Below are 27,275 nucleotides of genomic sequence, written 5' to 3'. Positions count from 1 at the left end.
ACTGCTGCATTCTGAATCCTATTGTTCTAGGACCAATCAGACTGCTGCATTCTGAATCCTATTCTAGGACCAATCAGACTGCTGCATTCTGAATCCTATTGTTCTAGGACCAATCAGACTGCTGCCTTTTGGATCCTATTCACTCAGTACATAACACATAGTGTAACACTGTATGCATTCCAGCATAATATAATATAGCACTGGCTTACCCAGACTTTGCACATTATGGCTTACTAGAACAAGGGTATGCTCCTAGAAAGAAGCTTGCGGGGTCTTTGTATCTTTACAAGCAGCGCTGAGCTAAGCCAAAGTTTCATTTAGTGTTCCAGCCCAACCCAGGCTGGTGGTTAAGCTCTCTCCTCGTTAATCACAAATAGTAGTGAAGGTTTTGGCTATGAATCATGAACCCGGGTTTGGAAAACATACTAAACCAAACCTCGACTTAGTTCAGCATGGAACAAGAATTTTAAAAAGGAGCAAGGTGGCTACAAGCTGCTCTCCAAGAGTCCACACATTTGTGTGGTTCCAGTAAGTCATAGATTGGCTTACCATGTCATACAAACCACATCAAACTGCAAAATAATAAAAAAAGAAATGGCAATACAATTCAGACAGCATAAAACCATTTCCAAAGCAAGCACAGTAAAACAATAAAACATTAGCATAGCATCATCAGCTAAAACACATCAGCTTACAGCCATCTGAAACTGGTGAGTTTTTAAGCTTTATTAAATGCTACAACTTAAATGGAGGACAGAGTGGAGGACAGAGGTGCCTGGCGTGCTCTGGTCCATGGGGTCACAAAGAGTCGGACACGACTAAACGACTAAACAACAACACAACTTAAATGCAACCATAAATTTCTTGGCAGGCAGTTCCTTTAGGGGACTGTGTGCCCATCCAGCACCTCCCTAGCTAGATTACCCAGTTTCTCTACCCACAACAACTCCATCTTGTCTGGTTTAAGCTTCAGTTTGCTCACTTTCATCCATCCATCCCAAAACTACCCTTTGGACACGTGTTTAGAAATTCCACAGCCTCTCTGGGATTTGCAGGTATGTTGCTGACACTGCAGCCCAAACCACTGGATGTGTTCCCCCAGTGGCTTCATGTATATATCAACTATCTTCAACCTTTTCAGACCCAGCACCCACTTTTAACACAAACATGCATTTGGGAACCCTTTTCTTGAAGCATAAATTTGCAAAGTGGTAGTAGTGCTCCTGTCATGGTCCACCTTGGATCAGGCTGTGACCCACTGGGATCCTAACCCACCAGCTGAAGATCAGTGGCTGTAGATGATAAAAAGTGAGAGGGTGGGAGAGAGATGAAAGCTTTGGCATCCTGTTATGCCAAAGGCCACAGGATGAAGCAGAAATTTCCTCGGGAAATCAGTGTTGTCCCCCAAATAATCTGAGAACTTATGGCAGATAGCCAGAAATTTCCCATTTCCCCTCCACAAGGTGCTCAAGGGTGGTACAAATGATACTCCCCCTCCTCATTTAACATTTCAGTCCTCCTCCACATAACATTTCAGTCTCCTAGACACCTTGCTACTGGTCTCAAACCTGCCTCTCCCCCCCCCAATTATATTTTTTTGGGGGGGGTATTTTCTCATTGAGGGTTGCCTATATAGGGTTGGGGTGTTGCCTGCTTTTTCAGTTTGTCTTCAATTTGTTTTAGGGGAGTGTAGGTAGTTTGCCTGTTTAGTATGGGTTCTGGAAGTGAGAGCTGGACCATCAAAGAAGGCTGGTAGCCGAAGAATTGATGCTTTTGAATTATGGTGCTGGAGGAGACTCTTGAGAGTCCCATGGACTGCAAGAAGATCAAACCTATCCATTCTTAAGGAAATTAGCCCTGAGTGCTCACTGGAAGGACAGATTGTGAAGCTGAGGCTCCAATACTTTGGCTACCTCATGAGAAGAGAAGACTCCCTGGAAAAGACCCTGATGTTGGGAAAGATGGAGGGCACAAGGAGAAGGGGACCACAGAGGACGAGATGGTTGGACAGTGTTCTCGAAGCTACAAACATGAGCCTGACCAAACTGCGGGAGGCAGTGGAAGACAGGAGTGCCTGGCGTACTCTGGTCCATGGGGTCACAAAGAGTCGGACACGACTAAACAACTAAACAACAACAACAACAACAGGTAGTTTGCCTGTTTAGTGTGGGTTCTGAGCATCATCCATTTTTCTTCTGTGAAATTAATACGTTGTGGTGTCCACAACAGTTTCTTAAATTTCTCATGCTTTTTTTAAAAAAAGGAGATCCCTGTTTTAAGGTGTTGCAAGACAGCTCTTTGCTATTTTTGCTGCAAGAGACTAATGTGTCTGCCATTTGGAAGTGGTGAATAAAGTGATCCAAACCAGCACAGTTCAACAAGGAAAAAAGGTGGAAAATCACTTCACTCAGGTTATGGCTATTTGGGGGGGGGGGGGAGTGCGTACCTTAAGGACTTTAAACTAGAACAAGCTCATTGCAAACAGAATAGTGAAAATCAAACCTGTTAAACACCATGCCCGAAATTCAAGCGTTCTAACCTACTTGTCTCCATCTGCTAACATGCTAAAGCACAACTGTATTATTGCAACACTTCTCCAGTAATGACCATATTGAGTGGGTGTCATATGATCATAAATAAGGGAAGGGAGAGGTCATCTGTGCAGCCAAATGAGGAAAGTAGGAAAGCGGATGAACCTGTGGTCCACATGTGGTTTGGGGAATAGGAAATGAATACGAGAAAACTTGCTCCAGGCAGGGCTCTCCGCTTCTCAGTTTTCTGAGCAGCAACATCCATCAAAATTGACACAGGGACTGTGCCAATTTTCAGGTGGAATAATGAAAGGGCATTACCGTAATGTTGGCTACTGTGGCAATTAAAGGGCAGGAAGAAAGTGTGCCCGGGCCTGTGATGGAATTAGAATATTGCAGCCCAATTTATAAGCCATCCAAATTGCTCCGTGTTTACAGGCTGATTGTTTGCAACAACATTATTCATATGGCAGCCTTTAAGTGCTGCTCTGGATGTGATGCATAATTCCAAGGTGCTCCAGTGCCACTGAAGCATGAATTAATGGCTGTGTCGCAGAACGTTATCAGAAGGATTTTAATGTTTTTTTATGGAGATGAGAGTATTACATATGTAAGCAAAACTGTATGGTGTAAAATGTTAGGCTGTCATGTAGATCAAGTTAATGTGGTGGCAAGGGGGAAGGAGATTATTCTGTGCTGAGGAACGCGCATGCCTGCAACCTCAGGCTGCTTTCAGAGTTTTCAAGTTCTTATTACTGCACTTAAAAAGTCCACACAGTATTTCCCCTACTAAATTTCAGCTCCAGAATAAAGTGCTGAGAAGCAGCAAAGGCTCGCAAAACTGTAATGCAGCCACCAATCAACCGTTTACTTCCTTCCTAGGTGGTGATAACAATCCCATTAAAAGGTACTATCTCTGCCTCTATGCGCAACAATATAAAATTGTTTCAAAGCATGTACATTTATACACAAGCTGTTATGCTGGATTCTCTGCAAAGTGCATCTGTTGATAAGGGCATTCTTCCTACCTGCTGCAATAACTTATTTATAGACAGTTTGCCATTCACTCAAAAGAAAGGACCCAGAAAACCTTGCAGAACTGCATTCTTAGGAAATACAAGCACACCACTAAAATGGAACCAGCCTTTGTGCAGCAATTTTGTATGAGCATATGTGTTTATTTACCTGCTGAAGTATCAAGATGAGTGGATGAGCTCATTAATTTCATTGCAAGTCCCTGGGTTCTAGTATTATGGGAGGAGAAAAAGTTTTTCCTGTTCATGTTCTTTCCAGTATTTATGTTATAAACCTCCACCATGTCTTCCCTTAGTCACTTTTTAAAATTTAAAGTCTGAATGCTTTAGTGACTCTAAAGTTAATAATGCTTCTTCCCTATTTAACTGGGATAGAAGTTAAGATAATGGGTTTGTAATGTTCAGGTGCTTCCCTAGATTAGTGTTTTTTTAAACAGTGTTTTTGACTATTGACTATTTTCCAGTATTATGTAAAGAGGTTGTTTTCTGCATATTTATTCTGCAAATCTCGGGGATATATGCTCCTCAAACTTAATACTTGATTTTTAAACTTTATATTTTCTGTCTAAACACAGAACTTTCCTAATGGCCTATCTAAATAAAATTTATTCTGTTTCATATTTGACAACTTATCACATCCAGAATCTATTGCAAGTATTTTTTTAATCCTAGGGACCATTATTCAAATAATGTGTGAATATCAGCCTTGGGGAAAGAATAAGGATTTGGCACCATACTATTTCCCTAACTTCCTTGGTATGATTCACTGGGGTGGGGATGCAGGGTGGTATAAATATATGGGCAGATCTTGATGAGGCTGCAGCCTGCCCAGCACCATTCCTGATTTGTCTTGGCTCATCACTGACCTCTCATAAGGCATGCTCTTTAAATATCAAAAGCTGGTCTTCAAAACATTATGCATCTGCCAGAGCCTCCCTTACAGCTATGATGTGCTTGTAAAGGGACTTGCAGTTTTCCAAGTGGCAGATCAGATATAATGAACACAATTACAATAAAGGGGCATTAAAATAAAATAAGGATGGAGATTATAATGATAGAAATAACACTTCCATGAGGATTTCACACTGTCCTCCCAACCACACAGAAAGAAGGGTAGGCAGTTGTCCTACAGGCCTGGACCAATACGTTTTGATGCCTGAGGCAGAGCAGAAAATGCTGCCTCCTGCCCCTCCCAGTCAAAGTGAACATGCACAGAGTTGGTTTTGAATGAATGTTTTATTTCAGACCAGTACCTAGAGCAAACATAATGCACACAACTACCAGCCTCCTACAGGGTCCACCAAAACCAAAGATCTGGGGTTTGCCCAGAGATAAATATTTGCCTTTAGCTGTAGTGTTTTTAGAGGGTTCTTGGTACAAGCAATAAATTGAGAGTGTACATTTTACATCAGAGAAAAAAGGTTCCACAACTGTTATCAAATCTCATCCAGTAGCCTTACGTAAATAGCTAGTAATTTGTCTGAAGAAATATTTCATGTCAAGTTGAATGTATCTGTGAGACTGACAAGAACGCTGACCATTGTACATGTAGAGTGGATGGGGATTAATACAGACACTGACATTGATCATCTATCTCTAATAAATATTGATAATCCATCCCTAATAAATAATTTATCTTATGAATCTAGATAACTTGGCACTTCTTCTCAAATTCGGTAGCATGAATTGCACTATTTAAAGTGTTAAGATGTTTATTAAGTGTGTCCCAGCTAATTCACACTTCAAAAAAAAATCTAGTAAAACAGTAAAAACATCAATATTTGTACTTATTTTCATTTATTTTTGTTGTTTTATTTTAAACCTTTATAACCCACTCTTCAAAAAAAAAAACGCCTTTCCCATGGTAGGCTACAAAAACAAAAGCAATAACAGATTCAAACATTAAAAGCAGCAGATAAAAATAGCGGCATTTTTTAAAAATAAAAAAAAAAGAAACCATCTTCAGGGAATAAAATTTCACATTTTAAAAGGTCTGGGAAAATAAAAAAGAACTTTGCCTGGTGCTGAAATGACATCAGAGCAGGCGCCAGGTGAGCAATAAAAATAACTTAATCAGCAGCACCAAAGGAGAAGCAGTCTAAAGATCAAATAAAAACAGAAAAACAAAACAATAAAAGAACAGCAGCCGCAGATCACCCATTAAATTCTTGGGGAATAAAAAGGGCTTAACCAGTTGTCTAAAGTGATAAAAATGCTAGAGCCACCTGAGTTCTTCCCTAGGGAGATAGTCCATAACCTAGTCTTTGCCAACCTGGTGCCCTCCAGATATTACATGTGTTATAGTGCAAAACATCTGGAGAGCACCAAGTTGGTGATGGTTGGCCTAACCGGTTTATCCCCCAAATATCGTCTTCAGGTTTGAGGGGCCCATTTTGTTTCCCCAGATGTTATTGGGGGATTCCCCCATTGAAGCAGGTGGCAGGTAGCCCTCTCTCTTAGCTCCCTCTCCAGTTTATTTCCGCCAGCTGCAGGGGTGAGAATGAGGAGGGGGGCAGTTGCAAATGGCTGCCACTGAAACTGCCCACATGCTCCAAGCCATACTATATAGCATTATTCAGGGCATTTCTAATGCTCACATGACACTCAGCAATCAGCAGACACTCAGGGATGTCAGCAGTAGTGGGCTCTTGACAGCTGCTCTTGACAGTTGTGGCAGTGGCCCCAAGGGCCACAATAAATGTGATAATGTGTACCTCTGTAAATCCTTGAGTGTGCTTCTAATAGATAAGTTATGGTAGCCTGTTACTTTATGAAACTGATGATTTTGCAAGTTGCCACCCCTCATTGGGGCAGAAATACAGCTAATATGTGAATCACAAAGATACAGTTCAAAGCTAGAGCATAAGTTGCTACATGGTGCAAATGGCTACACGTAACACAGGTTCCCAACATGTACACTAACACAATGTAACAGAACATGGTAGGAATCAGAACTTAATCAGCAGAAATTGCCAGTGCTCATTGCGGTTTTGTATTAAATGAGGTAACAATGTATATGATTGGTGGAAATTGAAATGCTTTGTTTGAAATTTCATAAATACCACTGCCTGGACCACTGGGCGGGGTTGCAGTTTTGTGTAATGCTCTAACTGTAACCTATTGCTTTGCAATAAATAATGTTGGACTCCTAACTCCTCGTGTTTCTGAGTTTTATTGGCGTAAACTCAGGAGATAAGCCATTTTCTGGCTTACAACCTTTTGGTGCCATGACTTGGATTTGAACCGAGGTTCTTGCAGCCACAACTCAGAGCACTAACCACTATATGATCATGGCTTACAACAATGTCACCTTGGGCACCACCACAGAAAAGGCCCTCACCACAGCCGCTGTTGTGGAGGGTTGAGGTGATTAAAAAATCAAACCTCCTGTCAGACTGGGAATATCCCCTCACTCACCCAGTTTAGGATATTCCACCATCCTTCAGCACGGTTTCTTTTCTTTCAGCAAAGCAGCTCACGTATATGTCAAACAAAGCTTTAATAATAAAGAAAACTGTAATACAATAACATACTATCTAAGAGGAACTAAAACAACATGGTGAGGCAAGAATGACAGTTGGTCTCTCTTACTGAATTTAACACATGAAGGGAGGGGCCGATTCCAGAGCACAACACAAAAGCCCCACCCATCAGATGCCAGACATTCTACTATTCAAATTAGGCCCTAGTGTTTTTCTTACAGGGACACCCAGAGAAAGGCCCCTGAAGCAGTTGTTAGACTTCAGGCAGATTCATATGGAAGAAAGCTGTCCCTTTGTCACTCAGGTCCTGAGCCATTCATTCAGGACCTTGAAAGCCAAAACCAATATCCTGAGTGGTGCCCAGAAAAGCCCTTGAAGCCAATAGAATTTTTTTACCTGGGTGAAAAATCAACAGTTAACAGCAGCAGCAACAAAAAAAATCCTTTTGCTTCAACATGTCTATCCACATTCACTCAAGCTCCAGAATGCCTGGAAATTGCAGCTGTTGAGGCCTATGAACAGAACCTTCCAGAAGTTTAGACATGTGCTAAGATGCTTTTCCTATGCCACAGTTTATGCTTATAAAAGGAGGATGTGATTCATATATATATATATGACAAGGCTCCCCCTTTTTTGGCATTCTAACATAAAGTTTGACAATTTGCTTATTTGTTATGACATTAATACCCCATGTTTACTCCAAGGAGCTGAAGTTGGCCTTCTCATTTTGTCCTCATAACGAATCGGTGAGGTAGAAAAACCTAGTATTTGCTATAGACCCAAATGTCCTCCCAATTTCTCCTTAAAATGACAGACTATGATTCAGTCAATGTACCCTTAAGATAGGTCTATGACTGTGACCCTATAATCAGTCGTGTGTATCCTAGTTACTAATCTATCTGCCATATTCTGTACCAGCTTGAGTTTCTGAATAGTCTACTCAGGATAGGCTTGCCATACATCAGGAAAATTCCTGACACATCCTGGTTTTTGGGTCTAAAATTGCAAAATGTTGGGGGGAACCTGGATGTATGGCAATGCGATAGAAAAAGCAGCAGAAACAGCTCCAAAAGCTTAAAATAACTATTTTGAGGAGAGGAGATAACTGTAACAAGGCTATCTCCAATCAATTATCATGAGGGCAAGTGGACAGGAAACACCAGCAACCTACCAACGGAATCTAGGCTCTCAAACAAGAGACTCATCCAAAGAATAATTATGCAAATGTTAACATTAAACATTATTTCAGTCTCTCTAGCCTCAGTGGAGCTGCTTGAGTGGTAACAGTTAAATGCAAAAAAGGGCAAAAGAATGAAGGCACTGCCATGCTAAAAGTCTAATTCATTTCCTTGGGAATACTAATACTAAAGGACAGAAACGATGTGCCTTGGTATCTCATTCTAAAAACGGTCTTGGTTTATACTTTGGGTACATTTGTGCTATGCAAATGTCTGTGCAATTAGCATTTCAAGGAAAGTTATAAAATGCTTCCAAAGGACAATCATTTGGGAATGCCACCACTGAAGAATAGCTTGTGACAGAGCTGGATCGTTTTTGTTCAAATCATAATGAAATGCTAGCAAATACGAATGTTTTATAGTCTGAATTTAGGACTTTGATAATAACTTGGGTTTTTAGTTATACTGGCTGCCGTGGCTTTAAAAGTGAGTTTAGGAGGGGTTTCAGATGCCTATAGCTCAGGCAACAAGATTATTTGGCAGGCAATGCCTTCTGGCTTAATCTACCTCTGTAAATTGCTCAGTGATCAAATTAAACAAGGAGAAATGGAAAACCAGGACAAACTTTCAGTTCCTTCTTGATCCTTCATGTTTGTTTTTAATTACTTTTTGCTGTTTGTTTTTTTATTTCTTTTTGCTTTAACTTGCTTTTAATTTTTTTATGATTTTATTGTCTGCTTTTATGTTTTGACATTGTTGTAAACCACTGTGATATATTTTTTATGATACAGCAGTTTGTAAAAACTTAAATAAAATAAATTTTGCCTCTCTCATCCACCCTAAAGAACTCGTTACTGCAAATAAAACGTAAATGTGCTCCAAATGTATATCCTCATCCTCATCTGGATGCACACAGAAAGATTGCATTTGAACTCAGAAGGTCATTTGTCTATTTGGCACAGGGCCAGATAGTGATATTTTACTTCCTGAGGTGAAGAAGTAAAGGGCTCCCACTCCCACAGAAGTCAAGGTACATAATTACCAAGGCTGCCCAAGTTTCTTTGGCACATGAGGCACAAAATCTTAAAAGCCCTTCTTCCTGGGAGTAAAAGACAATAATAATAAATTCAATAACTTACTAACTTGTTGGTCATTCATGACACCTCAGAGCAGCTGCCTAAGGATATTGCCTCACTCTGCTTCACTGTAAGGTCAGCCTTGGACAGAGTTTTCCAGGCCACCCTTTAAATTGTAGCATGTTATTATTTGGGGGCGGGGGGAATTGGCTGGGTTCACAGAATGCATTCATGAGTATTTCCCCCTCACAGGTTAGAGAGTCTTTCAGGGAGGCAAACCTGTGCTCAAATAGTGTATACCTGGTAATATATATCCCCAAACACAATTCCCCTCACGTTAGACCCCAGGATAATGGGAAGTAAATGGCAAATCACTTCTCTTTACCTTAAATCCCAGCTCCTGCATATTTGCTGCCAACATGCTCCCTGCTTGATGTGGCAGGCTTACAAGGACAGCTTTTTTGCATAGTACAAAATGGTAAGGTCTGCTCTTGCTGGAGAATTGCTGTACATATCAGTCTGAAATTTGAAAGGATTCATCCCCTCAGAATGGGTGACCGTGCCTACAATTGCTATTCAATGCTGTCAGAATGTAATAAACTCAAATAGATACAGGGCTTTTTTCCAGCCAAAACGCACTGGAACTCAGTTCCAGCACCCCTCAGGTAGGCACCATTGCCATTATAAGAGAACAAGGGAGGTGTTCGTAGTGAATTCCGGCACCTCTTTTTCTAGAAAAAAATGTCAATGTTGATGAACCCTCAAAGGGTTCCCTCTAAAGCACTGATCTGCCTGAATCTAGGCATGTTCAAACCATGGTGGGGCAGCTCCTTTGCTTGCAAGTTACATCCACTTATGTGATAAGGGAGAACAAGTTATAGCCAGTTTTTTAGAGTCTGCATTATACTAGATGTGGGTGAAATAGAGGTTTGAATTTAACGTATCAGATTTAGACTCAAATAAAAAAATAAATCAGAATGGACAGAGCAGACCCAAAAAAACAGATCAGGTCGCTACACCCACCCAGTGAATGAAATACCCTCCCCTGGCATTCTACTGTAAGTGGAAGACTGGTGGCATCAAGAATAAATACCACAAGGAAACATCAGATTAGCATTTCAAGCTAGCGCACCTACCCAGAGATAGGCACACCAGCCTGCCATTTGTCCCCTATTGTGTCTTTTGCCCCTTCATTATTTTGACAACGTTCTTTGCAAATTCCACTGGAACTGATTTTCTGAAATAAATTCATTTATCTACAAGTACTTCAGAGCCACACCAAAAACATTTTTAAAAAGCATGTTAAATACTACCACTTTTATTTAGACGGAAAAGCAGCTATAGAACCATGATTTGGATGAAGGCTGTGTAGCTGTGCCCCACCAAAAAACATGCCCCACCCCGGCCTGCTATTTCCCCCAAAAAGTGTTTTTACTATAAACATCAACTTCAGGAGCAAACCGCAATCAAGGTGGATCTTCAGCAGGAAACAGGTACACTCCAGATTAAGAGGCTCAGAGCCCTATAGCTGCTTTTTATTTGAAACAAAAATGACAATGGATAATAATAATTTAATAATAATATTTTTATTATTCATACCCACTCATCTGGCTGTGTGATTAAAGGTAATGTGAAGTTTGGCCCCAAGGGAACTCATGGTAAGTTCAAGAAAATATATTCATTTCAGCACAGCTCTGGACTTTTCCCATCCTGCTGTCAAAATTGTTATTGAGATGTTCCACAGAATATCAGAAAGGGCACAGGATCAAACTCTGAAACATTCATTTGAAAAAGTCCTGATGAAGACTGGAAAAGTCAGAGTGGACAAAAGTGTTAACGTCGGAAGTGCGGTCATATCAAATGAGGCCACAATAAAGCCCCTCAGGCTGAGCAACTGGGAGATTGTCAATAATTTTTGCACAGTTGCCCGAGTAAAGTGGAGAGGACAGAATCCAAATTGAAAAGAATCAAGAAAAGAGAGGTTACAAAAAAAAATGAGACATCAGATGAAGGCAGTTCACTTCAAGAACTCAGTGGTGCAATGAAGGGGGGAGAATGATATGTGATAATAGCTGGAGTGGGAGGAGAAGTCATGTTTGAGGATTGAATAGAACCTGAATTTTGCAGTGATGAAAGCGGATAACTAAATGCAAATCCAGAGGTGAATTACATTACACCCAAGATGTGCAGCACTGGGTGTCCACCCCAGATGGCTAACTATTCTGCCCGCCTATCTGTTCTTCCCTTGACTATGGCCGCATTCACACCATACATTTAAAGCACCACGATGGTAATGGCTTCTCCCAAAGAATCCTGGAAACTGTAGTTCATTGAGCATGCTTAGAGTTGTTGGGACGCTCTCAGAACTCTCATTCCTAACACCCTTCACAAACTACATTTCCCAGGATTCACTGGGGGAAGCCAGGACTGTTTCAAGTGGTATAAGAGTGCTTTAAATATATGGTGTTGGTGGAACTTTAAACACAGCCACCAGTGCAGGCACAGCCAGAGATCTCCGGAAGAGAATGGTGGGCCAAACTGTACAAAATAAACCATGTTACTGGTACAAAGATTCCCCACCCCCCTTGAAAAAAAAGATCAGTCTCTAGAGTTCTGTGGACCTCAGTAATCCCATGTTTGCCTTTTGCCAGGCCTGCAAATGCCCCACCCCAAACTCCTACCTGTGGCAAAACCCCAGAGCCATTCGGACAGCTGCCTCTACTGTTGACACTGTAACAGTGACAAATGCATTGTTCCGACAAGATCACTTTAAATAATTCACAGGGAGCTGGGGATTAAGACAGTGTTTTTCCCTGTCTCTGCTGAGATTTAAAACACTTCCAGCTGGGAGATTTAAAAGACTATAATGGACTGTTTCTTCTCCTGGCTCCCCTCCCCTTCACTATCCCAAAAGCGAACTCAACAATAACACACACACAGAAAATGTCAGAAGGGGAGAAGGTGGGGGGGAGAGAGGGGGGAGAAAGCTTGGCTGGTAACCATGGCAATATCAGGCACACTATTCAGCTGTCATTATCCCAAAGGTTCATACATGTCATTATCTAGGACGTCAAATAAAAGCTGCCTATCACTCCTGTCCTTCAAAGATTGAATAAAAACAAGCTACGGGACGGACTAGACTAGAGGGTGTCTCCCTAACAGTGGGTATCCAAACAACATCTTGGCACCCAAATAAAAGAAAGGGAGAGAGAAATGCCTCTTAGCGTGTATACTTGTTCATTCTGGTCTGGATTCCTTATTTGGTCATATATGGTGTTTATGACAGATTATCAACATTAACTCTTACAAAAGGCAGCTAGGATCCAAAACCATTTAGGTGACAAATGTATTGGGAATTTTGCAGGACAGAACTTGTCTGCCTAAGCAAGAGATTTGTGTAACTCAAAGCTTTGATTCTCCATCATGTATCTATCTGAGGTAAGATACAATCTTGACTCATTTCAGACCCAAAAGGTACAGTACATATAACATTTTCCCCCAATGAGGTTAGGTGTGAAAACTGTGCAAGAGTCTGATTTGCTCCTCATGCATGCACTGGGAAATGACTGTGCCTTAGAGCTTTAAACCATGTGTACATCCTGCACAACAGGTAACCGTTTCTTTTCCCTACGTGTACAGGGTCTATGTAGGAAAAATACCACAAATCAGTCTTGATTACCCAAATGCAATCCTTACACATTGTGATCTGGGTCAACTCTCCCTTGGTGTGTATATCTATACTGAGCTGAGCTTGAGCCTGTCACTAAAAATACCCATCAAACTCTCACCATAAACAGCAGACCCCTAAAGGTCTCTGGTGATTTGCAATTGACCCTGCACGAGACATGCATTAGATTTCATTCTCCTCCCTTTCAGCTCTTATTCAGCCATGTGGGGGGGGGGGCGGAGAGTAGTTGGACATGGGAGTCGTGGATTCATTGCTCAGCGATGGGCTCCTTGGGGAAGGGATTGGGCTAGCTGCTTGCTATCTTCTCAGTATCAGTTCCCCATCTTGTAAAATGGGGATAAGCCTATCCCTACGGGTGGCTGCTAAAGCATGCAAGATGCAGATTCACTGTGCACATTAAAATGCTATCTAAAGATCCAATATTAACCTGCGTTTGCTTCACAGGGTTAGCACGAAGAGCGTGGCCAAAGAGCCACAGATGGCAGGTGAAAAATACAGGCATATGAAACAGCAAGCGGGGATTATAAACATGTGCACCACTGAACAAGTCAAGAACGCTACAGACCAGTTATGTAGAAAACTCCTATGCCAATCATCTCTCTCACATACAAGGATATAATCCTCCATTAGCACACCAAGCCCATCCTGCTGCCACTAATTTACACCAGATGAGAATCTAGCCCCTTGGAGCTAGTTTCTCCTTTAGCAGATGGCTACACTGATCTGGCTGGCTTTTTATTATTCTTTTAAGAGAATAATTATTTCCCAAGGCTAGGTGATGCTGCTGTGTTTCACTTAAAGACACAGATGTTAATTTCTATTATAGTCTCTGCAGGCTGCATTAGGTTTGCTTGAATCAGAATAGCCATCAGAACGGTCCCTACAATCCTTCAGTACAGCAAAAACCAGTAATATATTACAACATAAAGCAGGGACACATCAGCCACAGTGCAGCTGCAAATGTGTTACACAAAATTCATCTTCATGTCCCGCCTGGGAATTAAGCACTGCAGACTGTCCAGCTTTCACAGCCACCAATGTTGCATGAAGCAGTTAGGAATGGGCTCTTAACATGCCCCTCTGGCCACTTTAGGTAAAGCGTACAAGCATGCAAAGCGGGCAGAGTTTTAATGTACATCCATGTGTCACAAATTCACCTCTGGGCTGATTCCCCTTCTCTACCTTGGACCCTTGTGAGTTGAACATGGATTCCATGTTCTTTGAGGCCAGATGGTGATTGGGTGAAAGGAAATAGGTGCAATGTGTTCATTGGATTCTCATGCTGTTAAATTCACCAACTGATGTCTCCACATTAAGCCACTGCAGATTTGAAATATTGACGTTTAGCAAATGTGGTTTTTGGAACAACAGCTGCCATGATCAATCTGGTTGGGAAGGGACCATAGGTAAGTGGCAGAGGAATTGTTTTCTGTGCTGAAGACCCCAGATTCAATCCTTGATGGGAAGGACCTTCACTTCATAACCTGAAGAGCAGGATAATGCTGAGCTACGTCAGGGCTGACCAAGACATTTTGCTGCCTAACACAGAAGAGCAAGTGGTGCCTATCCTCAACTCAAGGTGCATAGTACCCAAGGCTGGCCAAGTTATTTTGGCATCTGAAAGAGAAAGCCCCACAATTGCCTCTCCTTGGGAATAAACAATACAATATTAATAAATTAACCATTTGCTTCCCTTTCAGAGCACACAAAATTAGCAACCACTTCATTCTGCCTAATGATAGGGCTGGTCCTAGGCTAGATGGGCAAATATTCTGACTTTGAATAAGGCAGAGTCTGGAGTTCTGTAATAGGTTATGAGCTACATAGTAAAACATAAATGGGTTCTTTGGCCTTGCTGATTCTACTGTAATATACAGCTACTGACTCACACTTGTGTGTATGAAAGGGTTAACCTGAGCCCTGAACTCAAGTTACCAGAGTGAGTGTGGCTTGGCAGGCCCACAGCAGCCTCTGTTCCCCAACCACCTCTCTTTTTCACTTCATGATTCCAGGAACAAGCAATGAAGGAGCCATGTAGCTAATGGCTCCCAACTGCAAGAAAAAGCAACTGAACCGAATCTCTCCAAAAGGGAGATTTTAAAGCCTGCATCTTTGCTAACTGAAGATTGCACAATCCTTTTTGTAAGAAAACCAAGTTCTTTTCCTTTTTAAGTCATTTGGAACCTTTTTTACCTTCATTTACTGCCAATGAATGGAGACTTGTTTACTGTAACTTCTGGAAACGGAGTATTATTTACAAAGCTAAGTGCCTGTGATTTATTCTAGCCTAAGAATTTCCATGGGGAACATTTGTTTAAAGGTGGATGTGGGCAGAAGTAAATCTAACCAAGTTTTAATGTGCTTAGGGCAATTGTGCTTAACTCTGTTATGAGAGAGTAAGAATCTTTCTCCCCCAAACCTTTCTCTCCCACAGATTATCCAGGTCCTCTCAGTGGTTTTCAGTGTCATTAATCGTGGTAACCTTCTGGGGTGTGAATAGGAGCCATCATGCTCTAGCGAGTCCCCTCTTACCTGACAGGTAAGTTCCAGAAGGGATGCTGTAAGGAAGAATAGAGTTTAGTTCTGCACCATGCCTTTTATGCCATTGGGCTAGGAGAGGCATGGTCAAACCTGGCCCTCCAGCTGTTTTGGGACTACAACACCCATCATCCCTAGCTAGCAGGACCAGTGGTCAGAGATGATGGGAATTGTAGTCCCAAAACAGCTGGAGGGCCAAGTTTGGCCATGCCTGGGCTAGGCGGTGGGGTGGGGTGCAGAGCTCCAGTTAGTCTCCCATGCTATTTAATTTCTACATCAAACTGCTGTCAGAGGTCATGGTGAGCTTTGTAGCAAAGGGCTATCAATATGTTGATGACATGAAGCTCTATTTCTCTTATTTGTTTGCTCTAGGAGAGGCAGTGGAAATGGCTGCCTAGAGTCAGTAATTGGCTAGATAAGGCCTCATAAACTGAAGATTAATTCAGACAAGATGGAGGTACTATTTGTAGACATTTCCATTGGCCAAGCAGATGGTGAACAACCTGTTCTTGATGGATATGCAGCTTGGAGGTGCTATTAGACCTGGATCTCACTCTGAATGTCCAGCTGGCTTCAGAGGCATGAAGTGCCTTTAATCAGCTTAGGTTGGTATGCCAACAGAAGCCACATGAAAACAGAGGCAGCCTCGCCACAGTGTTCCATGCCCTAACAACACTTAGGTTCGATTTATGCAATGCAATATATGCAGGGCTGCCTTTGAAAACTTTTCAGAAATGTCACTTGTTTTGGAACACAGCAGCCACCTGGTTAACTGGGACGGGTCTGAACATATCTTGCCTAAGTTAAAAGATCTTCACTGATTTCCATGCTGGGCAATATTCAGTGAACCTGTTGCACTAGCAGACACGAGTGCAGATTCCCTCTAGCACAATGGGAATCCCCCACCTCTCCTCCCCCTGTGCACATATAGCTCATCCGGCTTGGGCGAGGGGAAGATTCTACCAGGAAATACAATTTAATGTGTTGGCTTTGACACAAAGTCCTAAACAGCTTGGGACCAAAATTTCTGAAGGGCTGACTCCTCCTCTTTCTAAGATCAGCTACAGATGCTCTAATTGAGATGTCCTTACATTCAGAAGCAACAAGGCCTTCTCTGTGTTGGCACCTATGCCAGCACCTTTATCACAGACACTCTTATGGTGCTGACCTGGCCATCCTTCAGGTGGTTATATCCTTCAGGTACCTCGTAGCAATGTTGTCATGAGGCTGTGTTGACTGGCAAGTACTTCTGTAGTAAAAGCAGTTATTTCAAATGTTGTTGCTTTTTCATTCGGTTTTTCATTTCTTATTGTACTGATTTTCATGTTGCTTTTAATAACTGCTACCCTTCTTAGAGGCAAAAAAGATGTCATATAAATATATTTCATAACCATGGTGTGGAAAAATAGTGTGGAAACACCAATTGTATAAGAAATAAACAATAATAAATCCAGAGGCAAAAAGGTGGAAAGAATGGGAACTTTTGAGACAGCAGAAAAACCTTGAGAAGTTAAAGGAATGGTTAGAAAAGAGTACTAACTCCCAGTCAGTGACTGCATTCTGCGGTTGTGCTACCTTGTGTTAAGTTTTAGAAGAAAGAGCCGCAGAGCCCCAGATTTGTGCACTCTCTCCCTCACCTCCTGCAACCTCCACTTCCATTTTAGTTTAACCACAGTTTAGCCCATCTTCTGAAACCTAAACTGTGGTCAGTCCTAATCTGGGTTTCTTGAAACTAGTACTTGATGCAGGAGACTCTTGTTCATGAAAGCTTATAACAAAACTGTTATATCTTAAAGTGCTATGGAACTCTCAACAACATTTTTGTATGCTCCTTCCAGCGATAAAATAATTAACTTTCCTGATTTTTGAAGCAATGTGTTTTTCCCAGAGCACTCCTCTGCTTCTGCACACACATCCAGCTTGCCAGATATTAAATTATTAATGGATATTATTCATTTTCCTGCTTTTATAAGTTTCATGTTCAGACACTCAATTTATATGCATTTGCTTTTTCTCTGCTCTTACCTTACTTCTGTGCTCTAATATTTGCCACCTTTTCCCTTTTCCCCCCTATAGAATATATTTACTATACATTGGGGGGGGGCCGCATTTACTGTTTTCTATTCATTAGGGCACTTCTTAAGATATACTAACCAATTTTTGTATGATGTTTCCTGAGATCAATAACTTTTCATCTGTGTTTGAATGCCATGTTGAATCAAGATGGCTGACTAAACCTTTGAAAAGTGCACTGGGTTTATGGTTTCTTAGAATTCTCCAGCAATGCTGGCTTCAAGGCAGCTAAGAATGCCGTATTTTATTTTTAAAACTTAATTTGTTTTTTTTCCTTGGTGAAAGGCACATGCCCAAATCAGGCATGTGATTCGGATATAACAGGAAACTACACATAACTGAAGACCTCCTTGCTTGGTGTGGAACTCTGACAATGGTAGGAAGAAGAGATGGCTCACAAAAGCAGAAGTGTTACTCATGTCTCAACATATTAAGCTGCTTTTCTTCATTCCACAATCAATCTGGTGGACTAGCCACAAAACCCAATATTTCCCCCTTTTTTCAACAGGGACCCTCTCCGCCCCTCTCCCTGAACCTAGCTAACAATAGTGTAAGAGATGAGTTATTTGCGTGTCGAGGTCCCCAGGTCCACCCCAATAACTCACACATCACACAGAAATTTTTGTTTAAGATTTTGGCATAATTTTGGCCACAACTTTATTAAAATACAAATTTGTGAGTGGTTGCGTAGGCATTGGTTGCGACTATCTGCCCCCACCATGGGGGACAGACTGACATTCCGCACGATGCGAAAGTCAGAATGGGGGAATACACTTGGGGGTTACGCGGAGCAGGGAACCTGCCCTCACCCCAAATGCAACCAGGAGCTCATTGCTATGGCCCGAGCCCCCTTGACAGAGTGGACAAGCAATAGTTAGCCCCCAATTCCTTTAACGGAATCCCTTGCAGCAGCAGCATTAGAGGGGCAGACACTCAACCTACCAAGGGCAGGCACTCAACCACTGCCCCTCAACCAACCAAACCATAAACCAATGCCTAACCGCCAACCTTACAAGTTGTGACGATTTGCTACGCAGTAGGCAAAAACCAAATGGCCCCAGCCAATCAGCCAGATGGCAAAATTCCTACTAGGCCCCCGCTCCAAAGCAGACGACCCCATGACAGGCATAGCAAGGTCAAAGCGAACAACCCTATTCTGGGGAGGGAGGGACGGGCAATCCGATGCACGTGCGAAAAGAGGAAGCCCTAGCCTCGTGCAAGGAGTTTTACTATTTCTGGCTGTCAATCAATAAATGGCAACATTAACTTCTTCCCAACAACAAGGGAAGCCCCAATCGCATCAGTGGCCAACGATCAATTAGCCCGCCTCCCAACTTTGGAGTGTCCTGGCGGCCCCCACCGCAACACGTGCTCTCCATGAAGGAGAACACGCTTTTTCCGTTTCTGTTTCCCTTTTGATGGCTGCACATAATCTGGTTACAGTCCTTACCTAGGGAGATATATCCTTGCTATTATTGACCAATTAGATTCCACCTGAAGTCCAGACCCTTTTATGATCATTAACGTCATGTAAGGAATAGCTGGACTTCTTTCCCTGGATAATTAAGGGCCGTTTCAAATGCAATTACCCCCTCAGGATGCTTGGCCCCACCTTAACTATTTCCGTCCACAGCAACATGACTAAATGATGGAAGAATCTGTCTTATTAACAACAATAAACAATATTTACAATAACTGATCCCTAGGGGTAGCTTTTTAAGCCCATGAACATAACACCCCCTCCTATCTGCACAATAATTTAGGTGAACTACTTGGATTAAGGGACGTGGGTGGTGCTATGGTCTAAACCACAGAGCCTAGGGCTTGCCGATCAGAAGGTTGGTGGTACAAATCCCCGCAACGGGGTGAGCTCCCCAGTGTGGTGTAGTGGTTAAGAGCGATAGACTCGTAATCTGGGGAACCGGGTTCGCGTCTCCGCTCCTCCACATGCAGCTGCTGGGTGACCTTGGGCCAGTCACACTTCTTTGAAGTCTCTCAGCCCCACTCACCTCACAGAGTGTTTGTTGTGGGGGAGGAAGGGAAAGGAGAATGTTAGCCACTTTGAGACTCCTTTGGGTAGTGATAAAGCAGGATATCAAATCCAAATTCTTCTTCTTCTCCTTCTCCTGTTGCTCGGTCCCTGCTCCTGCCAACCTAGCAGTTCGAAAGCACATCAAAGCGCAAGTAGATAAATAGGTACCACTGCAGCGGGAAGGTAAATGGTGTTTCTGTGTGCTGCTCTGGTTCACCAGAAGCAGCTTAGTCATGCTGGCCACATGACCCAGAAAAACTGTCTGCGGACAAACGCCGGTTCCCTCGGCCAGTAAAGCGAGATGAGCAACGCAACCCCAGAGTTAACGGACAGGGGTCCCTTTACCTTTACCTTTACTTGGATTAAAGCCAGTTTAAAGTGAGATCTCAGGGTCATTTCTGATGTGATGCTGAAGTCCACTTCAGGCATTCAGTCTATACATGCAAGAGCAAAAGTGTGTAGCAGCATAGGAGCAACATGTGCCAGCTCTGACCCCTAAGTTGGTTTAGGGGCATCATAAGATAGGCACCTTACATCTAGCAATGGCTGTGGCTGGGAAAGGTGGAAAAGAAAGAGGCAGTGGAGGCAGCTATAGCAGTGGAGGAAGAAGCTGTGAGAAGATGCCTCTTGCCAGGACATGAAGCTCTCCCAACTTCCAACAACGTCAGGTGCTGATTCTAGCCCTGCTAATATCCATGCGTTCAACTGAAATACCTGAGAAAGGGAAGCATATACATACTCAATTTCCCCCTATTCCATTTTCCCTTCTTTGAATTAGCTTTCTTTGTTGTTGTTTTCCCTCTCCTCTACCTGCCTCCCCCCATGCCCCCTTTCCCCCTCATATCATCCATCTGCCTTCCTATCTGTTCTGCCTTCTAGCTCTGCCTTTCTTCTCTTCCACTGCAGCCTCTGACTGTGTACAGAATTGGTCTGCCTATCCATATGTTTGTTGCTAGATACCATATTTATCTATCCACCTGCTCTGTCTTTTGTCTGCATTCATTGCCATCCCGTTGACTACGCATTTTCCTGGCAATTTCTCTCTCTCTTTGAGATAGCAGCAACAAGTTCTGTTTCATGTCACAAATATTTTTTTCCCTCCCCAAAGCAGTAGGCAAGAAGTGATGTTCCCTCTCCATAGTCACAAGGAGGCGGAACACTCACTTAAAGCAAATCCAGGTTTCTGCCAAACATGCAAAGAGGGAGACTGGGAATCACAGGAGAGATGCACCAAGCTGGATCCACTCTCTTCCCCTGCCACCACACAGCCTTCTCTGGCTTATTCTTTCTAATGCAGATTCTCAAACACGTTTCTGGGGCAATTAGGAGAAAATGGCTTCAAGGGAGATGTGGGAGGCAGAGAAAGGGAAAAGCAACCCAGGCCCACAGTTTCTTCCTTCATGTCCCTCACCACCACTGTGTGTGCAAGAAAACATACACATTGCTTTTTAGATGTTTGATGGAGACTGGTTCTCAGACATAGGGCTCTGCCAGATGTATAATATGGCTCACCAAACAGCAGAATTAGACACTTCCCCATGCAATGCATAACTATGCAGAAGTGGTTCACCCCAAGGGCTGGAGCTACAGCATATGCCTGCAGCAAGGGCATCACTGCTGCTTACCAGGAAGGAAAGGAAGGGAGGGAGGTGAAAGTCAGAGTGGAGATTCACAAGCACACTGGAAGGAGTGCTGGATTGGCATTATCTACGCCAGCATGGTGTAGTGGTTAAGAGCGGTGGACTCGTAATCTGGTGAACCGGGTTCGCTTCCCCGCTCCTCCACACGCAGCTGCTGGGTGACCTTGGGCTAGTCACACTTCTCTTAAGTCTCTCAGCCTCACTCACCTCACAGAGTGTTTGTTGGGGGAGAAGGGAAAGGAGATTGTTAGCTGCTTTGAGACTCCTTAAGGGGAGAGAAAGGCGGGATATCAAGTCCAAACTCCTCCTCCTCTTCTTCTTCTTCTTCTTCTTCTCCATCCAAGAATGATTCCAAAGGCCCCTTTTAGAGGAACCGCACCCAACGTGGCCCAAAGGGATGAAATATTGCAGCAAAGTGAGATATTGCTGCAGCAACTATCAGCCACATCCTTTGAGGTGCAATAAAATTATGTACAGAAAAGAAACATCTGCAAAGGTCAATTAATAGGAACGATTCATTTCCCTCTTGTTAAGAGTCCTTTTTATCTTCGTTGCTTTGGCACGACTCTCTGTCTCTCAATCTTTCCATTGCTGACAAAACAATTGTCTCCAGCACAGCCTTCTCTCTCTCTCCCTGCAGCTAGCCCTCTATCACCTGTTTAAACCTACCTATTAAGGCAGCGACCATCTTTCTCACTGATCTTTTTCTCATGCACCTGTCCCTGTCTTTGTTGATCACTTTCACTGTCAGGGGAATGCGAGTCGGGTTATTTTATGCTCCCATTCTTCAAATGCACCTATTGTATAAAGAAGATGTTTTAAGTGCCTGAAGGTGGTTTGTTCCTCATTACTTCATAGAAGTGACATTAATAGCCAGAGAAGAGCACTGCTGAGTGCAATTATGAATGGTGTTCAGGTACGAAAGCTGCTTTGAGCCTGCTAATGTTTCCTAATTATAATCCTTTAGGTAGAGTGCAAGAGAGACAAGGAGGGAAGAGAGAGGGCTAAACATTGACTTATATACATGCTCCGTTCACCTAGAGGGTGGCAGCAGCCAGGGAGGTAGGGGCAAGTCTTGGTCAATTCCTCCTGAAAGGCAACAGGCCCCTGCGAAGCTGAAACTGACATATTGAGCCGATTGACACTGTGCAGCTAATACTGATGTATCGCGCCAAAAGCACATGGCAAACCACAGAAGAGCATGAATCCTCTCCACATGGACAGCTACCATGATAAAGCAAGCAATCAGTCAAGGCAAACTGCCCAGAACCAAAGGCCTAGGAAAAACAAGAACATTTGGTTTACAGACTGTCTGTCGTGTTGACAATACCAGAGGGTCTAAGGGGTGGATGCAGACAGGGGGCTTAATATTGCAAATGAGCCATTGGCAAGAGGGTTTTGTTTGTGTTTTTAAACATTTGTCAGCTTTCCCATGGAAAGGGGAAATCCAGATTAAATTGGGGTGAGAGAGAAGGAATGAAGACTGACATTTTTGATGTCCTGATGTCACGTGGACGCTGTGAAAGGGTTGCACGTGTGAGCAGCACCAACCCCAAAATAAACACCCATCTGGAAGCCCACTTAGAGGAATCCTCAAGATGTATGAACATACCATCTAGACTTGCCAGACCAACGGCGGGACTCATACTATGGGATAAAACCAGGGAACCACATACGCTGCTTGGAGCTGTTTGGGGGCGGGGATGGCGGGCTAAAAATGGCTTGGACAACAAAAAACTTTTCCTCTGCACACAACCTGCTGCAGCATCTCACCCCACACCACTGCAGCATGCTTTTGATATATGCAGTTGCATGTAACACCAAGTATACACCTTCAAAACAGTTCTACATTTGTGCACAAACTCTCCAACAGACACGCAGCGCAAGTCTATGGCTGGCTCACTGTGTTCAATGGTACTTACTCTCAAGTGTGCATAGGACTGCAGCCAGGACTAAGAAGCTGCTGTTCCCCAAACTCACTTCCCACTCCAGACTTCCATCTTTTTGTAAACACACGATATTCAGTCCCACTGTCAGGCTTTATTGGTATCCTGCATTTCCCATCAAAAGCATGGGCTCCCTATTCCAGATTGTCGCCTAGTCATCTGCCTCTCAAATACTCGGCTCAGAAACCCTCCCTGCCACCTACCAAGACCCCTACCCCTTTCAATTTATTTTTCAATTTATTTTATTTCATTTTACTTGTTGTTTGAGAGGGCTACCTGTTTGGAGGTGTAGTTGCATGATTATTTTCTTGTCTGGTTTTGGGGGGGGTGGGGAGTGTAAGTGGTTTGTCTGTTCTTTTTGGCATGGCCAGATTTTCATTGGTGAAATAAGTATTTTGTGGTGCCCATGACAGTTTCATAGACACCCAAATGGTCCCCCAAAAGGTGGGGACCCTGCCCTAGTACACGCTCTGCTCCTCTCTCCAGTCTGAAAGCAGCATCTCCCTCCCGCTGCACACAGCAATACGTGTGAAGGAATTCCCCCCAGCACCCAGGCTGCATTGCAAGCTACAAAGGAGCATGCAGAGTGTTCCCTGCTGAGCTGTTATTTCCCTGCGTGGTTATATACACAGGCAGGGGGTGACTCACTGCTGTATAACAGGATCTGGAGCATAAAGGCAAAAGGTGGAATTGGCAAAAAGTTCAAACCAGCTCCCAGGCAGCTGTTTGCACCGCCCCACCTCTTCCCAAATGCACACAGTGTGTCATCACCAGAAACTGGAATTCATGAGGGCTGCTGATATCTGAGTGTGAGTAGGAAAAACAGCCCCATTGTGGGATGTGGCCAGGGGTGGGGGGTGGGAAGAGAATGGAAAGCTTAACATAACTGACTTCCCACATCAGTGAAAGATCATTGTGTTGGGTTGACTGAAAGCACAACACAGGCAGTGCCCAATCTGCCTCCACTGTGCAGAGAGGTGGGCTTGAAAAAAAGGGGCTGCACACCTGCCACACACAGCCACTCTCAAGGAAATAGGACCATATGACAGTCAAGTCTGGCAAGGCAGTGAGTGTCTCACATATTGCTGCATCATGCAGCCCTACGCAGCCAGAGGACCTGCCAAGGGAGTTGCTCATTATTATCTGGGAATCCAAAGAGCAAGTGGGATTTCTTTTCATTCCAAATTCTTTTTTTCAACAAAGAAAAAAATAGCATCCTGATGACTGAGGCATGAGTCAAGTTCCCATCATATATGTCACTTTGAATGTTTAAATATTATTGACAGCCCACAGCTTCTTCTGAAATATTTTTTTTAAAGAATTGTGAACCAGCCCCAAATCATAAGCTTATATACTCTCTCTCTCTCTCTCTCTCTCTCTCTCTGTGTGTGTGTGTGTGTGTATTTACTGGAAGAAGAAAAAACATTCCACCCATTATAGCAGTCCACCTGTTGGAAAAAAAGATACCTAATATTGTTTGCATAAAATGAAACTTGTTGATTTTGCCATTGTTTGGGTCAACATAAAAAAGAGAAATTAAGTCTTTTTTAATCAAGGGTTTTTATACAACACATTCAAGCTGACATATACATGAAATTATTACCTACGTGAATAAAAAAAGAGAACAACCCCCACCAGACCTTCTAACAACCAGCGGACACACAGGAACATGCCAAATATCCACTTACCCCTGAAGGTGGGTTTGCTGTCCATCCAAGTTCAGCTGTGGCTGTCCGAGTATCCATTAGGGTTTCTGAAGTCCACAAAAAAGAAAAAAGAAGAATTACTAAGCAAATCAGAAGTTGGAATAAAATTGCAAACACACTACAAAGATGTATCTGGAGATATATGTTCATTCTAAACCAATAGAAAATGATCACTGCTGAAAGTAGACACAAGTTTAGGCGCTTACTGCAATTTAGGAGTTTGGCTACATAATAGCAGAGAGTTTCTAAGCACTTTAAAGAATGCTCTTATGGTATGTGCTTTCACAGATTAGAGTCCACTTCATCAGGCGCATCTAATGAAGTGGACCCTACTCCATAAAAATATCTGGCATAATCAATTTATTGGCCTTTATGATGCTACAAGACTCTTGTTTTGCTACAACTAATAGCTACCTCTGTGGAAGTCAATGCAAAATGTGCACATTCATTTAGTTGGGAGCTTTCTCTATTTTCAGGGTCCAGTATGCTCTCCAGACACTAGCTAAGGATTATTAGGTTTTAAAATAAAGTTGGCATCTCCCACCAGCAAGGACTTTACAGATACAGGGAAGTATCCAATGCACTTGTTCTGTTAGCACAAGGATTTCCATGTTCACAATGGAACTCCCCCTCCTCTCCCTGTGCATGCCCCCCATGCCCCTCCCCTAATCTGCGCCAGAGGGTTGAGGGGGAACTCAGAACAGATTTAGAGGGAGAGGAAGCTAAACATCTTTGCACTGATGAAACAAGTACAGTCATACCTCGGGTTAAAGATGCTTCGGGTTGCACGATTTCGAGTTGCGCACTGCACTGAACCTGGAAGTACCGGAATGGGTTACTTCCGGGTTTTGGCACTTGCACATGTCCAGAAGCGATGAATAATGACCCGCGCATGCGCAGATGCGGCACTGCGGGCTGCGAACGTGCTTCCCCCATGGATCACGTTCGCAACCCGAGCATCCACTGTACACTGATTGAGGCCATCAGATGAGAGAGAAGCTAAAATATTCCTCAAAGGGTCAGATTGGCAGCAATCTTTTGCCTTTCTAGAATGCACACAAGACTGCAGTATAATGTGGGGTGATTTTGTATATTTTTTTTTTAAAAGCTTACTGCTTCTTTTATTTTTAAGTTGAACTGTGCACGATGTGAGATACAGGCTAAATGAGTCGCTCCTAGTTCCCACAGAATGGGCTTAGGCTAAAGGAGGGTAGATGTGGCTGAGAATTAGGAGAAATTTATGTACTGTAAGAGCAACTTAACAATGGAATCAATCACCAAGAAGGTGATGGGCTCTCACTGGAGGTTTTCAAGAAAGGGTGGACATCCACTTGTTGAGGGTGCTCTAGCTATGGACTTCCTGCATAGACCAAGTGGTTGGATCAGATGGAACAACAAGACCCCTTCTAACACTGTGATTCTATGAAATCAATAGGGTTTAGATCATGCCATAGCGAACTTGCCCCATTGCTTCCAGTGGCAACTGAGTCCAACTAACTGAGTTTCAACCCAATTGCTCTTTTGCCACACCTTGATTTAAAGGAAGTAGAGTAAATTTGATTGAGGGACTGAACCTAACCAGAAGACAAATGAATTTTGACCATCGACACCCATTTTATATATGCTTAAATGCAACTGAAAATCTGGATGGCCTGGAAATTGTTGCCAGTCACTGTGGGCTTCACATCTATGGGACTGAGTTCATGCTGCATTTTCTCTACATCACTTCAAACACAAAAGGCTGAATCGCAAGGAGGAACTGACCCTGTTGGGTCTTTTAGCTAACACCTCCAAATAAAGTATAGCCTTGGTGCAGAGAGCTGAAGTACATAGGTGTAAGATGCTAAGTAAACCCCTTCCCCGCAAAAAATAAAAATAAAATCAATGGATCAGCTTAAATTCTAACACTTCAGTTTAACAGGGCTGTTGATTGGTCAATTAGGCACCAAAATAATTGCCAGGCTTCAGTATCCAGAGCCCTTTTGAAAGTGTGGTCCAAGTAAAGGACTCAGTTTCCCTATTATCTTAAGCCCGTATCTCCATTATCACATCTCTAACATTTGAATGTTAAATAATTTTTTAAAAAGTGGAATGTAACTAGCATAATGAATTCAAAATGCCAGACTAGAGGCTATAAATATGCCAGTTACAGCAGCTCTATTCCCAAATTGCTTTGTTTTGCCCGGCAGTGAAGAGGATGGATGTAGTCAATTATTGGCATTTCCATGAATAGCTGGTGGCTGACTGACCAAATCTGTAATATATTTTCCCCCCTATTGTCTATATTGGCATCTGCTAGATATATTGATTTGTTGGTTATATGCGTTGCCCATGCTGGCAAAAAATCAGAA

The 27,275-nt window shown here is 42.9% G+C and overlaps 1 protein-coding gene across 7 annotated transcripts in view; it reads right to left on the bottom strand.

Annotated features, from left to right (window-relative positions):
• EPHB1 (EPH receptor B1) overlaps positions 1-27,275 on the bottom strand; it is a 324,932-nt gene that overhangs the window by 199,183 nt on the left and 98,474 nt on the right. For all 7 annotated transcript variants that reach the window (XR_013393169.1, XR_013393166.1, XR_013393167.1 and 4 more), the window contains exon 2: positions 24,907-24,971. Coding sequence is in view for 3 of the 7 variants with exons in the window: in XM_028730892.2 (XP_028586725.2) it covers positions 24,907-24,971 (65 nt within the window). In the remaining 4 variants the exon portion in view is untranslated. The remainder of the gene's footprint in view (positions 1-24,906; positions 24,972-27,275) is intronic.

The sequence above is a fragment of the Podarcis muralis genome, chromosome 6 (genome assembly GCF_964188315.1).
Source record: "Podarcis muralis chromosome 6, rPodMur119.hap1.1, whole genome shotgun sequence".
Classification (NCBI taxonomy): Eukaryota; Metazoa; Chordata; class Lepidosauria; order Squamata; family Lacertidae; genus Podarcis; species Podarcis muralis.
This window is presented reverse-complemented; position numbering and strand designations above follow the sequence as displayed.